Below are 17,897 nucleotides of genomic sequence, written 5' to 3'. Positions count from 1 at the left end.
ACATCACAATAAAATATCATACAATATAATTACTCACACACACACACACACACACACACACACACACACACACACACACACACTTTGAACTGAAGTGTTTTAATGTATGAGAATCACAGTGTTAAGCATGTAACCTATGTAGTTATAAGATTGTATATTATAAGATTATGCCACTTTCTGTGTAAGATTTAATAATTAGGATTTATGTGCGATATTTTACCGTGTCATGACCTATTGTGAAAAGCCAAAGCCAAAAGCGTAGCCAGTCCTGACTGGCCTCTGGCCAGGACCTTGGCTGCTACCTGAGCCTGCAGCTGTGTTTGGCTGGAGGACGGGTGGGAAAGTTACGCTGCAGCAGGGGGCGGGGATACTGGTCCCCATATATTAGAGGACCAGAGGCGTCCGTCTCTGTGTTGCTCTGCTGTCTGTGCTTAAGGCTGTACACCTCGGGGGTTTGCTTTGCTTGCTTTCTGCTATGTGTTATCTTGCTATACCTTGTATGTATTTTCTTGCTGTTCATATGATTCGGTGTATTAAACTCTGTTCCAAGAATTCTGGAATTTTTCCAGAGCATCTGTTTGAGTACCTTGATTTTAACTGGATCTAAAAAAGTTGGATCTCCACATCGTTGGTGGGAGAAGATATCAGGATGGCTTTAAAATTTGCAACCACAGATGACTGAATCACCAAAAATTACATAAAGTGTTTCATGTACATAAAGCACATGTGCTGTGCAATGGCCTTTATTTTCTAATAAAAGTAAATTACCCAGTGAACACCTCGAACTGTTTTTTATACTTTATAAAGCAATTTACAAAAAAAATAGAGGTATGACAGTCAGAGTCGCGTAACATGTACACTTTAAATAGGACAACAAGCAAATAAAAAGGTGAGGTGATGCTCCACAAATGCAGGTATTTACTTATTCCGAAACCATTTTTTTGTGCTGATATTTGGCATAAATTAAAAATAAGCTTACAAATTACAACAAAACAAAGCATTTTTACCCCCAGATAACTAATAAAAATGTGCCAAAGACACGGTTATTCTTTTATCACCAAAGTTCCAAATTTACATGTTAATGGTGCAGGTGGGTCAGAGTTTCAATACTGCTTATAATCATAATAAAATTTAATGGTGTTATCTTTGAGATTAACATCTACAGCAGACAACCTGCTATTCAGACCTGTTTGTGAGGGGCAGCCAATCAGAAGAAAGCTGGCTTAAAAGAGGAGGAGCTAAAACAGCTTATGTTAGACAGAGGAGTAACTTAGGAGCTGCGCTCAAGCCCAGTGTAAGACAAACAGGCATTATTTTGGACTCGAATCATACAAAGCTGCTCTGGTAGTCCAAAGATATAAAACATGGAGTCTTTAAAAGATAAAGCTCTGAAACAAAATGTACTGCTGCCTAAAGTCAAACCACGTAACTTTACACTTGTCATTTACTCTGACCGTCCATCTGCTAGAAAATATGGATTATTACGCCACTGAAAACAATTCCAGAAAAACACGTTTCGTCCTAAGAAGTGAGGAAATGTTTGAAAGGCTGAATTAAAGACGTGTTCACAAACCAATGAATAACTTACTGACACGTGGCTGCTTTTTGGTCTTTCCATGTGTTTGATGGCAGTTAGAAAATCATAGTACATTTCCAGCCCTTTTATCCACACCTTGTAATATATCTAAAAACTCAAAACATGAAGGTCTTCTAAAACTAGTTAACAAAACGGCTCTGTAAGGATTGCTCCGTCAAATCTTTTTTGTGCTAGCTTGAGGAGCTGGACGGTGACTTGTGGATGCTGACTTTCTTGCAGGTGTTGTCGGTGCAGCGCTCCAAGATGAGCTCTGGGCTGGGTCGGGGAGGGATGACCGGCGCCTCCTTCTTTAGCTCGCTCTCCGAGCTGGTGCCGGACATCTCGGGAATGTTATCTGTGAGTCAGAAACAGCAACACGAGCAGGTCAGCCCGGGGATCGAGGAATAACATTAAAGACCAAGTTCACACTAACTGAAACAGAAGTGTCACCAGTTGTTTGGTTTTAATGGTCTGGTTGAGACTCCTGTCCAGAGGTGGCACAACTTTATCAGAGACATTCTGTAGTTAAGTAGAAGTACAGATACTAGTGTTAAAAAATACTCCAGTAACAGCTGAAGTACGTCACTTTGTTTCGCAGCATGTTTCATAATATAACTCGTCTCAAATGTGTTAAAGCAAACAAGCCTGTTTCAAAAATGTAGGGAAGAAAAGTAAGAAGTAGTCGGAAGACAAACTACTCAAGTAAAGTGCAGATACCTGAAAAGTCTACTTAAGTACAGTAACATATGTATTTGTACTTCATTACGTTCCACCTCTGCTCCTGTCAAATATCGTCCTAATTCCGAATTTGTATCACAAGAACTGTTCATTAATGTATTTCCAAGACTCTTAACACGATGTTTAACCACCACAAACATGTACTCAACCTTCGCCCTGAATTCAAGTCTACCTTTAAACCCTAAAACAAGCTTCCAATCCCCAAACAGGCCTTTGAAGGAACCAAAACGCTCTAAGGTTTACTCTGATGGTTCTAATAAAGATAGCTGGACATCTCAGTGGATCGTTGGCCTCCTCCTGGGACTAAAATGTTCCAGTATTATGAAGCAAGTTTGAATCCATATTCAACCTGTCAAAGATTTTTATGCCTTTTGACCTTCCTCATGCAATCGTATGTCTGGGCTTGGTGTTGGTAAAAGGTCTCTCTGTGGCTGAGATCTGTACATGGTTTTTATGAAGTTTTACCCATTTAATTCCCTTCATTCTTATTGGCTGAGGACTGTCTAGTTAGCGCTCTCTGTTGCGCATCTAACTCGGTTGTAACAAACCAACCATTTTGTTGCAAAATGGGATTACGAGGAAGTCAAAAATCCTCTCAGTTTGGCTCTGATGTGTTTTTATACATCAAATTACCTGCAAGTGATGCAAAGGAGCACAGACTGATGTCCTGTTAGAGAAAATTACAAATATGTGGAGATTTCCAGTGTGTGTGAACATTTTTAGTTCGATTTCCATCATGTGGAGCAGATCGCGTACGGTTTCCCACATACATCCCCCTGTATCAGTTTCAGCCATGCCTCAAAAGCTTTCTGTTTGCAGTAGCATATTTGCTTTGACACCTCTAAAATGAACGAACTGAAAAACAATTAATTTAACAAAAACAACAAACAAAAAAACCTTTTAGCATTTTTTCAAAGACTTTAAAAGAGTAGATGTTCAAACATGTGAATACTGCTAAATGTATGTTTTATTTACTTCAGAGATTTTAAGACTTTTTAAGACAGTGGTGGACACGTGGTCATTACCCTGGTTCTTCCTCTCCTTCAGCGGGGACTTTGCTGCATTCCTCTGTGGTTCGCTGAGCCGGCTGCCTTTCTGCTGGAGGTAGCGGCGGCTGTTCCGGCGGTAGGTTTCCTGGCTGAGCCGCTGGCGAGACTTGTTATGAATGCTCTTGGCATTTCTGATGGTCGATCTGAGGGAGATAAAGGACAGGTGGTGGGTTTGTTAAGTGTTTGGAACAGCTGCAAGCTGCAAAAAAGGTGAGGTGATAGACTTTGTTTCTTCTTGGGTGGAAAACAGTTTGCAAAAGTTTAGTATTAAATCTGAGGCTCTTGGAAGATTTCTTCCCCTGTAACTGGTCCTTTGACTCAAAAGGTTCAACATCCCCTGGATTAATGTATCCTGTATTTTAGCATTTATCCAACCTGTATCCATCGCTGAGATCAAATATTTAACCTGAATCCCTCAGTCCTCAGTGTTTTAACCCAACTCATAATGGGCATCTGGGGGTAACTGAAGGTCACATAACCTGCAAATTGTAATTACACAAAATTGGTAATATTATCTGTTTTTATTACATAGCTGCTGATTTCCTGTCAGCTGTGGCAGATTAAAAAGCAGAAAAATGACCCAGACACCCAAAAATAACTCCTGCAGAGCATTTTCTGGAATTTCTAATTCTATGAGCACATAAGCGGACCACAAAGCAACAAGGAGAAATGAAATCACATCCTGAGGGTTTTTTCACAACTCACTTCCCTTTAATCTGATGTTACACAGTAAAATGCCAGTATGAGAATGGAGGAGGCACTGCAGACCTGGCAACAGAAACCAGCTCATTATGTATTTTAAGATGAGGCACAGACCTGCGAGGTGGTGGCTTCTGCCCACCGGGGTTGAATCTCTCTCTCTTTCCGGCCTTCGACAGGAACAAAGAGGGGAAATATCCAGTCTCGTCTCCTTTCCTGTACAAAACAGCCGTTTAAGAGGAAAAAAAGGTTCAATGAACTTTACAAATGTGGAATTAGTCTCAAACAACAGCTTTTCTTTAACTTTATAACCCTACAGTGCAGCATGTCTGAGAAATACACATTAGGCAACCTGCTTTCTGAGTTGAGCTGAGTGTATAAAAATATATTTTTTATAAACTGTCTGTGCAGTCTGTATGGTGTCATACAGAAAGGGGATATCCCTCATATGTTCATCTCAGGTACACAGCTATGGCTGTAGGCTGTCTTTTTAGGAGGACAAGCTCCAGGAGCTGGAGCTGGAAACAAGCAGAGTGGTTCCATGTTAAAAACTGAGACCGGTGTCGAAGTACAAAAACTCTCTGAATCTGTGTTTTTTATGAATGCAGAGTCTGTGAGATCAAGCGTCTGTTAAATGTACTGAAGGGACTCTGAAGTGAAGGACTCGTCGTACCTTACGACCCACCACCCGTCCAGTAGCTTGTGGATGACCTCGACAGTTTCACCGACCTCCAAAGAAATCTCGTCGTCCTGCTCCGCCTTGTAGGCGTGGATGGTGATGTGCTCGTCTCCTGCAGTGACACACAGCATTTTATATGAACGTGTGCCTAAAAGAAAGAGTGCCACAACCCACGGTGGATTAAAACCAGAGCTTCTTGCCTTCGTAGTTGGGTTCAACGTCCTCGGCCTCGTCCGGTCCATCCAGAGGCTCCAGGTATGACGCGGGAATCCAGCCTCGCTTTGACTCATACTGGCAGAACCACCAACCTGATCACAGCAGGAACATCAAGCGTCACTCAGTAAGGCTTGAAATTCGAGACCAACATAAATTATTCAGCTAAGTGTTTACTGAGGTCAGCGTTAAAGTGAGAAGATGGGTTTTTTTTTTATTGGCTTAATTCTCTGCGACCTGCGACCTGCTGGAGCAGGGGGGCTAGGACTAGGAGGAGGAGTTGGCCGTCCGACTGCGGTCTGGAGTGTGGAGCCTTCCTGCTGCTGCGGAGTCGGGGCGGTCTGCCTCCCCCCACCGCAGGGAAAAGGGAAACACCACCTGGGTCTGGGTGCAGTTCCCCCCTCCAGGGGCGGGGGCACCTAGACCCGGTTTGTAGAGTACGCTTGGGGAGTGTGATCGTGTGTACAACGTCTCTTTATGTCTGTCTCCACGTTGGTTGAGTGTGGAGTGAGTGCATATGAGAGCATGAGGGTGGGAATGGATGTTTGTGTCTGTGTGTGCCTGTATGTCTGTGTCTATATGTCAGGTTGGGTGTCAGACGCCACCTCTCTGGGGACATCTCAGGCCCTCCAAGGTTTGGAGGCCTATCTCCCCCTACCACCACTTCCCCTGCCAGTGGCGGACCCCCTCAGACATCGGTGCGTTGGTGGTTCTTTGTGTCTGGGGGTGGGCGTCCAGGTACACACCGGCTCACTCCTTGGCGGCCGCTTATCGGGGCCTGGAGCCTGGGGCTCGCTCGGGCCACTTCGGAGGTGGGGTGCCCCCGGCCTCTCGGCCTGGGGCTCGGTCACTCAGGCACAGCTGGCTGCCGGCGGAGCTCACGGGCGCGTCACTGCAACTCCCCCTGGCTTCTGCTCCGCGGCTGCTGAGTGAGCCCTCATCTGGGACTCTCCTCAGCTCTTTCTGGGACAGTGGCGCAGCTGCCCCTCTGTTGGTCTTCCTTGGTCTCTTGTGTTCTGGGGGCCTCTGGATGTCTGGAGTTTTGATCTCCTCCACACCTGCTTCACGCCCTGGAGGACGGGGCTGTGCCCCCCCCACACCCTCTAGCAGATCATTACATGAAGGAACCTTTTAAAAAACAAAAAACAAGCGCGTCCATGCTCACAGGTGTACACACGGGTGATCACACCCACAAACTACACCCTTTTTGGCTCCTACCTCAAAGCACACTGTGTTCTGTTGATCTTATGTGCTGCACAATAATGTTTAACATTTAGTATTTACTGTCATATTCCCATATATCATTGTGATGTTGTTTATTCTATTACTCTTGTTCTCTTCTGCTTGCTTTCTTTTTTCTTTCTCAGCAGGTGATCCAGGTGATTGATATATGCATTTTTTTTCTCTGCCCGTTCTGTTGGTTTTTGCCCTTCTCCCCCGTCCCTCTTCTCAGCTGTTTCTCTTTCCCTCTTTCTTTCTCCCCTTCTTCCCCCCAGTCAAGTCTGTCCTGTATTCAGTAAGTGAAAATAAAATAAACAATAAAAGGTGAATCAAATGGACCATTACGGCAAGGCTGGGATGGTCAGTTTGGTAAAGTAAATCCGTTGGGCATCTTTCTTTGCCTTTAGACAACAATTCTGATGGCAAAAGAGCCAAACGGGACAGGCCAAAAAATAAATAAATAAATAAACCCCCCGGTGGCAGAGCGTTCTCACTCCCGAGGCATAACATGTCGACGTTTTGTCACGTCCCGCGGCGTTCCTGAGGAACGCGAAAGGAGACCTTCGGCGTTTTTATGGTACGCGGCGGGTTATGGCTGGAATCCAGTGCAATGACGCTCCCGCGGTAGTAGACGTTCCAGCCCTGTATTCCAGCCCTAAACCTAACCTTATCCCTAGCCCTGACCATAACCTTATTCCTGACCTTAACCAGGACTTTAATGATGTTAAATAGCGTGTTTCTAAGCGATTTGAAGAAAGAGAGCGAACATGTGTAGGTTCAGTCCAGACGGTTCTCATATTTCCTCTTTTTCCGAGGTCGTCATTTAGGAACGTGGTGGGTAGCCGAAAACGTAATATGGTGACGATTTGTCACCTAGCGTAAAATGTTACGCTTTGGGAGTGAGAACGGGTGGCCATGAGGAAGAATGCACATTCAAGACGCTTCTGCACTGGCTTCACCTTTCAGACCTTCTTTTATATATACGGTGTGTGATACTGTGACTGGAAATACTGCAGATTCTGGACCAAAGTGGCATAATTTAGAAGTAGGAAACAAGAGCTGAAGTAAAAGTCAGAGTGGTAAAGGTGGTATTTAGATGTCTGTGTAGGTTTTCAGTCATCCGGGTCATGCTGAGGAGCTTGGACTTCCTTAAGTTTCCTGAGGATGTTTCGTTGCTCATCCAAGTGACTTCTTGGATGAGCGACGAAACATTTCTCCCACTGAAAACGTTACGTCCAGATAAACAGAATCAACCTTTTGGGATTTACTTACCTGGATGATTCAGCATGCATCAAGACAGATCACATAAAACTCTACTTAAACCAATTCGAGGCGCAATCAGAGCAAAACTTTTGTTTTCCTTCTGCATCTGCAAGCTACTTTGCAACCTCTCCTCCCCCCCAGCTCCTCTTTTTCAGGCAGTGTCACCATAAAACTTGACTAACTGTGCCGTAACACCAACTTCCTGTTTCTCTAGAATTTATCATCACTGAATAGTAAATCAACAACAACAAAAAACATTCAGAGTATTTGTATCTTTTCATTTCCCCTAACATAGGGATTTAAAATCTGTACCTTTATTATAAACTCTGTACTATGCTGTTTTACGTTTTGTCTTTTTTACCTGCAGACATGTTTGATTATTGTTGTTTTTCTTTTTACTGAAATTAAGAAAGAATGTGGGTAACTAATGTATGCGTAATCCCAGTGAGTCAAAAGCTTTCCTCTAATATCAACTCATCGCACTGACTTCTTTATATGGTCGTTTACTGCAGAGACAGCACGACCAGGAAATGATGGACGTGCTGCTCATAAGAAGTGCCCTTTGGTAGGCTTCCTTTTAAAGAAGAATCAGAAGAAACATGCAAAGTTTTGGCAGGCCAGAACTAAAATGTATATAAAAACCAGATGTGTGGTAAAAATCACTAGTCACTCGAGAGGTGGGGCTAGCAAACCAAATAGCAAGTCTTAATTTTCACCTGATGTGGTTTATAGAAAAAACAAAACAAAATAATCACTGGCAAATAAAAATTTCAGGGAAAAGACGAAGGCTCTAAAATTCAGAATAACAAATAAACTCTAAAAGATTCAGTTGTTTTATCACCGTTCTCATTTTTCTCCACGATTTCCACCAGGTCACCGGTGTGCAGAGCGATCTCATACTTGGTCGACTTTTCGAAGTCCGCAATCACTCTGTAGGTGTCCAAGATGATGGGGGCGGAAATCTCTGAGAAGTCAAACACAAGAATCTGTTTTAGTCTCATTAAAAAGACCTGCAACATCTGGATGATGATGTCTTCCAGTTTCTGAACATGTGCCCAGTAACCGTGTGGCCAAAACAAATCACACCCAACTTTTGTTTTTATTAAAACATTTGATCAAAGAGCTCACAGTCTGTTTAGAAACAGAGTTATGAAGGACAATCTTGAGGTGGGATCAGGAAATAGACACGTTGGTCTCTCCAAGTTTCTTTGCAGCCCACCTTTTCCTCAGCTCCTCCCTTTCAGGGTCTCTGATCTAATCAGTGTCACATCTTTTGTCTGCTCTGTCTTGTGCTTTCCTTCACCTTTTAGAAGGACATGGCTGCCATCACACCAAATATAACTGCTGCTTCTGACCATAGTGGTCCTGAATGAATTACAGAATGTAACACGTGAATAATAGAAGGCTGTGAGTGTGAGTGAGTCTTACCGGACGCCACGTCTCGAGCCTGGTCTCTGGACACCAAAAAGGTCTCGGCTCTTTTCAGTCTGAGGAGGAAAGGGTCATTTATACATCGTTCTATGTTTAACTGCCGTAACGTAAACAGAGACGTGCGTGATGTACTGACGTGTTTGGGGCAGGCGGGTTTTCATCCTCTGGTCGGACCTTGAAGAAGCTGGAGAGGTGTTTGCAGCGGGAGATGTGAGGCGGCAGGCTGATGACCTTTTGGCAGTACTCAGCCAGGGTGCTCTTCGTGGTTTCTCTTGACTTCTCGCTTTCCCATAACCACCGAGGAGCTGAGGACAGAAACACAGTCTGTGTCTTTGGGGTAATGTTTTCTATAACAACAGGAAACTGTTGTTCAAAGATCCATGTTAGGTCCTCTTTTATGCTCAGTAAATGCTACCAACTTTTCACTGCTAAACTGATGACACTCAATTTTCTGCACCTGCAATAACTGAGGAAGAGCTTCCTGTTTGGATGATCTACAGTCAGTGTAAAAGATGCAGAGCCTGTGGCTGCAAAGAGACATCCAGCCTTGGCCTCAGTCAATGCTTTCTGTAGCAGAGATGTCATCCATCCATCCGTGCAGGGCTACTGAACTATAAAATGTCACCCCCCATGCTGCTTAATGCCGCATTAAGCAGACAGATGGGTTTTTCCACCCATCTGTCTGAATTAGATGGGTGGAAAAACACGAGTGGTTGGATGGATGCTACGAGATGTGCCAAGTTGTCAGCTATCTTTAGGAATCGCCTTCTTAGTGCAAAAATACTATATTATACACTGTTAAAAAAAACATTGTAAAACAACGGTAATATTCCAGCAGCTGGGGCGCCAAAATACGACCGTGAAATAACAGAAAATAACTGTCCCATAAAAATACGGTTATTTCCAGTAATGAAAATAGAGTTTGTTGCGCTAATTTGACATGGGATTCTGCCTTTTCCAAGTGCTTTTAGACATGAAATTAGGAACATTTTTACGCGATCAAACAATGAAATTACCTATAAACAAGGTCACTGAATGTGGAAATATGAATCATAATACGTAAATGTGCAGAAATATACAGTTAACCGTTGGTTTAAGTAATAATTGATTACTCGGAGATCTCGGACTTTTGCGAGATTTTCCTCCCATGTCCCCTGCGGGGCTCCATAATATTACACTATTGACCTGTGTTATCTTCTTGAATTTTTCATACATTCGACTAAAGAAACGGGAACAGACGATGTGTTTGGAGACAGACTGCTGGTCCCTAAAGAACCTATTTAAAATTGGTTCTTTGCCAAACTGTCCGTTTTGTGGACACACATCAGTGGTTTATTTGAGTAAGGTGCAGTTTTATGCTTTAATGAACTTGACTGAAACTGAGTAAGAAAGCAGCCAATGTTCAAAATGTTGAAAGATCTTCAGAAAACCTGGAGAATGGCTTTAAACTACAAGAAGGTTTGGCTGTTTGGAAGCAAACGAAACATTTGCACTGTAAAAAAAAGACTCCCTTACTTTTGCATCTCAAACATAATATATTTACAAGATATATTTAAATATATTTATACAGATGCAGTTTTGTCTTGTCCTTCACGTCGCAACAGCTGTTTTGTAATGAAAGTTTCCTAAGAGGGGTGTGTAAGGTGGCAGTTCTGTTTTCTTTGAAGAGGAACAGAAAATGACAGTGAAAACGAGGACTCGCATGTTTCTGTTTAAAATGAAAGGATCCAAACGTCCAAAAATCAGACGGGAAATGCCCTAAAATGTCTCTAAAAGTCTGCACGTCTCACAGCTGCTGTCTTTGCACGCTGTGACCAGTCAAAGTAACCTGTGTGTTGTGTCACCAGTGCAACGCGCTGCTCTGACTCGTGTTGCCATATATTCTTGGGAGAATTAATCACAGTTCTCCCACTTCTTCTTTTTCGTAACGTATTTTTTCTCCTGATTTCACTGTAACTGCTGCTCAAGAGCTGCATTTAGACACCGGCTGATTTCAGCTGTGTTGCGTTTGGGGGAAAAGCAGAAGTGAGCCCGGCCGCAAGAGGCTGATAATCACAGGTGCTTCCTGAAAGCGGAGGGGTTTTACACAGAAAAGATACGACTGGAAATTATTCTTTTAATACTACTCCGTGGTTTCATATGATTACCTGCTGAGGTGTTGATTTTGACCTCTGCAGTGTTACATATAAATAACTTACCTACAGTAGGAGAGCTTCCTCTTTCTTACCTGGCAATGAGGGGATGATTCTGTCTCTCTTTTCTATTTGACCGGACTCGATGGGAAACATGTCCTTCAAAGATTTCTGTGATGAAAACAAAATATTTGACGACTGAACTTTATTTTGTCCAAACGTTACTGAGCAGAGCCTTTATTTCGTGGTGCAGATGGACTTACGTGGAAAGTGTGGATTTCAGGATACGTCCTGTAGATGAGCTTCTCTGAGAGGTCGCTCCATTTCACCATCAGCATGTACACCTGCACACATTTAAAGGCACAAACAGAGGAGCTACTTTCACAGTTCATCAGACGTTTAAAGACTCTCGACCCTCAGAATTGAACTCGGTGCTGTTGGTGATGTTAAAAAAGATTCTACACTCGGTTTTTTTTAGGACTTTTTAGGGCAGCAGAATAAGATGTTTGCAGCCTTACGTAGTGCTGACTCGGGAAGAAGCGCTTCTCGTAGCCCAGCAGCTCCAAGTGCCTGACGTAGATGTTCTCCATGCTGAGAAGCAACACACCAGCGGAGTCCAACTGAGCTGAAAGACAACAGACGCGAAGCTTTTATACTGTGTGTGTGCCACGGCAAGGCTTACTTCCTCTTTGTGAACATTTCAACAATCAGAAAGAAGGAAATTCTGCTGCTTTCACTTCTCAACTGTAATATAATTTTTATGATAATAATTAAGAATAACGCCTGTGTTTGTTATGCTTACAAAACTAAAACAGAGTACAAGTGCTTTCAGATTTACTAACGCTGGATGAATTATTGTAAAAGCTGAAGGAGTCACGCTCCAACCTTTTTTGAAGAAATGCTGAAAGTTTCCCTCGTTTGTTTTTCACAACCTTCCAGAAAGGGAAACACAAACTCCAGCAGCTGATTGTGTGGGCTTTCAGGGGGGCTTTCAGATGAACTTGTGACATGCCAGAGCTCTTGCAACAGGACAGGAGGAACTACCACAAATCCGAAAGAAACACAAACAAACACACATGGGTGAAGTCACGTACTGAGAGGCACGTGGGTCTGCTTTGCCCACGCTTTTCTGTTTACAGTGAGAAGGTAATAAGTGACGGTGAGATAAATTTAGATGAATGAGATCATTTTCAGGCTGTTTCATCAGTAATGGGGGTCATATTTGGAAAAGGCTGATGTCGCTGCTCCATGTGACACATCCTCAGTCACATTGCTGTCGCTCAGATCAGGCAGGACCAACATCTGAGGCTGAATCAGCTACACACGGTATGTTTCTGTGGCTTCGCCTACCCTAACACTGGGGGTCACACAAAGTTGAACCAAGGTGAAAGAGGTGGTTTTGGCAGCATCTGATCAATCAGTTATTGATAAGTGTGCTGGCAGCCGAGCGGGAGATTTCACAGAGGAAGACCAGAATACACTGTGGGAGAATCTGATTATTACCTTTATATAAACATTAAATTAATGTGTTCATTTTTGTTTCTCCCCTCGGTGTGGTTTAATACTCTGAGAATAAAGAATAAATATAAAACGGTGTATAAGAATCTATATTCAACACAGCCCGGCAAATATGTCTGTGAAGGTTCTCAGTCATCCAGGTCATCGTAGTCAAAGGAGCTTGCAAAGAAAAGCGTCTGGACTTCTTTAAGTTGCTTGAAGACGTTTCACCTCTCATCCGAGAAGCTTCTTCAGTTCTAAGGTCAAATGATGCAGATGGACTCAGCAGTCCATCTGCATCTAAAGGATAAAGGACACTCTTTCGAGGATGCCAATGTTCACATTTTGGACGGAGAGGACAGATGGTTTGAAAGAGGAGTTAAAGAAGCATCTATGTCTATCTCCTTTGTCCCACACGCCATCAGACTGTTTAACTCCTCTCTGGAGGGGAGAGGGAGGGGAAACAGGAGGACAAAGGAGGGGGGAACAACTAAGCTGTAGTGCCTCTTCACCTCACTGTGCAATACTTTTTGTAAATAGTCAACAGTGCAATAGACCTCAATACTTGAAATGTGCAATTCACTTGTATTTTTATTTTTATTCCTATTTGTTCTATTTATCCCCTTCATATATTTTATTTATATTTGTCTCTGTATTTATATATGTGTGTGTGTGTGTGTGTGTGTGTGTGTATATATATAGGGGAGACCGGGGATAGTTGTAACATTTTTGACATTTCTGTCTGTAAATTGGAGCTCTTTTAAGGTAGTGGATTCAAAATGTAATGCAAAGTATTTACATGTCTCTGCTATTAAATAGTGCAGCTATTTTCTCTGCAGCACAATTACCCATTGCATGGTATGGCCTCAAACACAAAGAGTGAAATGTTACGATTAACCCCCTAGTCTGGGTTAGTTGTAACATATCCTGGGGTGAAATGTAACACAATGAAATAAGGGTACTAACAAAATATTAACATGTAATCTTTGTTTATTCAACACATGAATGCACTTACATCCATTTATGTAGCTGTGTGTGTGTGTGTGTGTGTGTGTGTGTGTGTGTGTGTGTGTGTGTGTGTGTGTGTGTGTGTGTGTGTGTGTGTGTGTGTGTGTGTGTGTGACAGAATACAGAAATCTAACTTTTGAACATATTCCAACCCCCCAAAAAAGACAAATTATGGAATTTTGTGCAACTGAATATTTCATTAATTTTGGTTGGTCTTCCTTGAGTTTGGCCTCATTGGCTCAGTGGGCATTATAACCTACAACTCTTGCACCAATTTTGAACATAATAATGAAGCTGAAAAAATGTAGTTGTTCACCAGCATCGCAATTCCATTACTTTTTATCATGGCTTACCTTGGTGTGGTTTGCAAAGTGCTTCAGAAAGATGAGGAAATCTGTTTCTTGCACCCATCCTGATTTATTTCCACTACCAGTACTTCCTACTTGTCCATCTCTGACACAGTGGTCTGCATAATGTATGTGTGGGAACTAGGGTTGCCAACTCCCTGAAAAATAAATAAGGGACACCTCGTGGCCAGGGCCGGGCGACCCAGTTGTCTTCACCCTTCCCAGTGTGGTGAATTTTCTAGCTCTTTTTTTGTGTGTGAAATTATTTTTTTAACCATTTGACTTGAAGTTGATTTAAGTAGATGCATATTCTATTCTTTGTGATATGAACACATGGGAAACAAATGATCATTTAGCCATTTATTTTTAGCTCAAATGACAACATTAACACAGTAAAACAGGTCTCCTTCTTAAACAGAAGCCTGTCATGCTTAACTTTTGAGAATATAAGTAAATCTTTCTTTAAAAGAACTCTGTCCTGCTTAACTTAAAATAATAGAAAACAATAGAAAGAAAAATATTCTTGTAACAGTGCACATTTAGTGCATTTAGTACAATTGGCTTCAGCTGAGGTATTATTTCAGCTTTTCTAATGCTAATCAGCTGCTCCTGTTTGTAAACCCACTTGTTCCCATGATTACGCATCTTAACTCATCATCATTATTCATCTATGTATTACTTTTATGTATTAGTCATCTATTTGTTGTAATCATCTATCCTTGCAGTTGTTTATTACACAAAATAAGTTATATTATCACACTTCTGGCCACATAGCGCTGATATTCACTGCACATGCCCATATTAACGTTTTCCAGCCAGGTGTTTTCCTTTTCCCATTCTTCCCTTTCTCTGAGGGGAACAAACATTGCTGCTCTAATGCTGGGCTCACACTGTGCGATTTTTGGCCCATTTTGAGCCGATTTTTGAGTGATCGGACCGATTTTGGCCTTCATCGTGCGTCGTGTAGTATACGTGGGGTAACGAGAAGTGATTAACACCTCACGACCAGCTCCCGATCATCAATCGCTCGTGAGGGTGTCACCACAGCCGCTCACACTGCTCACGCGCAAACGTAAACGTTGGTGAAAAAGATGGAGCAGCACGGCTGTGCAGCGTGTGATCTGGACACAAGCGATGGAGGCACAACTTGTAGAACTTTGGAAAGCTCATCCGAGCCTTTTCGATGTGGCATCACAAAATTATCACGACCACAACAACCGTGAAAATAGTTGGATCTACATCGCTGCTCAATCACAGCTGCCTGATCAATGTTTTTCATTAGCAATTTAGCAAAGTTGATGGTGGTGGTGTGTCTGTGTGAGTGAAAGACAGAGAGAGCGAGCGACAGATTTTCTGTTATAACCTTCATGTTATGGAGGCACAGTGTGAGCACTCAGGTCGCATCAGAGCATCGGGCGGTATAGTGTGAGACCTGCATCGTAGCCTACGAACTTCTAACCCCTGCGAGTCAATCGTGCAGTTTGAGCAGGAGCTGAATAACGCGACTGAAAATCGCACAGTGTTTGCCCAGCTTTAGGTGTACTGTCGTCCGAGACTTGCACCGCAGTGTCGGCGTTTGTTTCCCTGTTGGCCATGCTTGTTGTTGTGGTCATCTGTTGTCTTCCGGTATTTTCTCCGCAAGCGACCTTTCCTCGACCAATGAGATGAGCGGTAATCTGAATTGTCATACTCGAATTGTCATAAGTGTGCTGTCAGCTCATTGGTCACAAAGCAGGAGAGGGGCTGGGAATTATGTTTTCAAACAAAGTGTTAATTCCATAAACATTTATAGACTACTTTTGATTCTCACTGTATTACGGGACAAAGTGCGTCCCTTATTAGCTCAATACGGGACGTGTACTTTTGTTTCGAAATACGGGACGATTCCGTATTTTAAGGGACGGTTGGCAACCCTAGTGGGAACACAAACAGTGGAGGAATTGTGTTGCCAATGGCATTAACCACATATACAAAAGCGACCAGTGAACCTCTCTCTGCTGATGTCGTTGCCCCAACTTGTTTAATATAAGTTAAAGTAATAGTGCGGTAAGTTGTAACATCTGCATTATTGTTACAACTAACCCAGACTGTAGCTGTTACAACTGACCCAGACTCCTATAGCCATGAACTAGCTAACATTACAGCCAACGGCTAATACATTAGCACTAAAGACCTACACAGAATATATCCCCATAGACATACAAATAACATAATTTAAGTTTGATGAGTTTAACTGCAAAGCAGATAATGCTATTAGAAATTGAAATAAAGTAGAAAAACTTACTTTTTGGCATACAAATTACTTTTTTTCATGTTAAATTGTCTGTGTTTGACAAAATGTGCTGATTTTTCACCAGTGATAGCAGAAGTGAATCGGGCATGCACAGGATGAGTCACATCATTTGAAACTTAGCCCTGATTGGAGAAATTGGAAGTGTTACAACTGACCCACGTTACAACTATCCCCGGTCTCCCCTATATAATATTCTGTAACTGTAACTTCTGTCGGTGCTGTGCTTTTGGAAACCGAATTTCCCAGAGGAACCCACCCGAGGGATTAATAAAGTTCTATCTTATCTTATCTTATCTTATCTTATCTTATCTTATCTTATCTTATGTCCACTGTGAGCGACCATCTTTGAACAGAGGCGGGGGTTTACGACACCAGCTGTGTCCCATCTATAATCCAGTTTTGAGATCCTTCCCAGACGCCTTAACGCCCACTCACATCCTGGGCCATCTGACCTCAGGAAATCACATGATAAGGTGGGGCCAGGTTTCACAATGAACTCACCCGAAACTCTGGCTGATTGGGACCCACACCCAGTTTCACACCTTGGCTCAGGCGATTAGAGGATCATCAGGGGTCCTTTTGTCCCTCTGTGGGGGGTCACTCCCACTAGGTTTATATCTGGGACTCTCCACCATTTGACCTTAGAACTGAAGAAGCTTCTCGGATGAGAGGTGAAACGTCTTCAAGTAACTTAAAGAAGTCCAGACGCTTTTCTTTGCAAGCTCCTTTGAGTCCGGCAAATACTCTCACAGCCCGTTTGTCGTCTTTGGAAAACACGAAGAAGGTCTCGCACTTTGGACTTTAGATCGTTTAATTTTACTACTATAGAAATGACTGCAGTTAACGTTGTTTCTTTCTTGGTAATACATATTTTTGGCTACGTCGCCAGCTTACACTAGCAGTTTCCGTAGTGTAGTGGTTATCACGTTCGCCTCACACGCGAAAGGTCCCCGGTTCGAAACCGGGCGGAAACATGTTTTTTATTGTTTTTCTTTTTTATTCTAGATTTTTTCCTCATATTCAAATATATCATACATATGTAGGTTATAAAAAACTAAATAGGATGTACCGACATGTTTCACAAGAAAAACACATCAGTGTGATGTCCACGAATTACTTTAATTTTGATCACACAGCAAGAAACAGCGCCCCCACAAACACGCGTGTGGCCACAAATATATTACACCGGTACTAACAACGTTGAAAGGTTTAGTACATAAGCAGCGAGGTAGTATTTAATAAATAAGGTTATACAGTTTCACATTGGTCTTCCTATGACCTTTCATCATCATCATCATCTTTATTTATGAAGCACTGTAAAACAACCACAGCTGACACAAAGTGCTGTACATTGGAACTAAATAATAAAATTACATATGATATAAATAAAAGAAAAAAATAAATAAAAGTAACATATTTAATTTGTTAGTTAATAATTAATTTAATTACAAGATAAAGTAAGTCTCAGTGAGGCCAATAGCCAAAGAATAAAAATAGGTTTTAAGATGCGTTTTAAAACAGTGAAGAGGCCTCTCTAAAGTGGAAGGACAAGTTATTCCATAATTTAGGAGCGACGATAGTAAAGGCCCCATGGCCTCTGAGCTTCCTCCTGGATCTCATTACTTCCAGAAGAAGATGGTCAGCTGACCTAAGAGACCGACAGGGTGTGTAGGCACGACGAAGCTCAGAGAGGTAAGGCGGAGCAAGATTGTTAAAACATTTAAAAACAAACATAAGAATTTTAAAATTAA

General features: G+C 42.3%; 2 protein-coding genes and 1 non-coding gene across 3 annotated transcripts in view; 1 reads left to right on the top strand and 2 right to left on the bottom strand.

Moving 5' to 3' along the window:
- LOC146700834 (uncharacterized) overlaps positions 1-17,897 on the bottom strand; it is a 113,326-nt gene that overhangs the window by 46,510 nt on the left and 48,919 nt on the right. The window lies entirely within an intron of this gene.
- On the bottom strand, positions 777-11,610 carry ncf1 (neutrophil cytosolic factor 1). Its single transcript, XM_085471098.1, has 11 exons — positions 11,520-11,610; positions 11,265-11,345; positions 11,097-11,172; positions 9,006-9,174; positions 8,867-8,925; positions 8,280-8,402; positions 4,942-5,049; positions 4,736-4,853; positions 4,180-4,278; positions 3,340-3,506; positions 777-1,931 (listed from the first exon to the last, which is right to left on the bottom strand). Exons 1-11 carry the CDS (start codon positions 11,589-11,591, stop codon positions 1,768-1,770), a joined length of 1,236 nt encoding a protein of 411 aa, XP_085327224.1. The 5' UTR covers positions 11,592-11,610; the 3' UTR covers positions 777-1,767.
- On the top strand, positions 17,048-17,120 carry trnav-cac (transfer RNA valine (anticodon CAC)). Its single transcript has one exon. It is a non-coding gene; the product is annotated as a tRNA-Val (tRNA).

The sequence above is a fragment of the Copadichromis virginalis genome, linkage group LG10 (genome assembly GCF_057382275.1).
Source record: "Copadichromis virginalis isolate Kocher_CV1m ecotype Utaka linkage group LG10, C_Virginalis_male_GT1.1, whole genome shotgun sequence".
NCBI classification, from domain to species: Eukaryota; Metazoa; Chordata; class Actinopteri; order Cichliformes; family Cichlidae; genus Copadichromis; species Copadichromis virginalis.
This window is presented reverse-complemented; position numbering and strand designations above follow the sequence as displayed.

Bases quoted from the DNA above. Each gene is read 5' to 3' on its own strand.
- ncf1 (XM_085471098.1), bottom strand. From the start codon at position 11,591: ATGGAGAACATCTACGTCAGGCACTTGGAGCTGCTGGGCTACGAGAAG. The intron at 11,346-11,519 runs GTAAGGCTGCAA...AAATGTGTGCAG, and splicing joins TCTTCCCGAGTCAGCACTAC to GTGTACATGCTGATGGTGAA. The intron at 4,854-4,941 runs GCAAGAAGCTCT...GTGTCACTGCAG, and splicing joins CGTTGAACCCAACTACGAAG to GAGACGAGCACATCACCATC.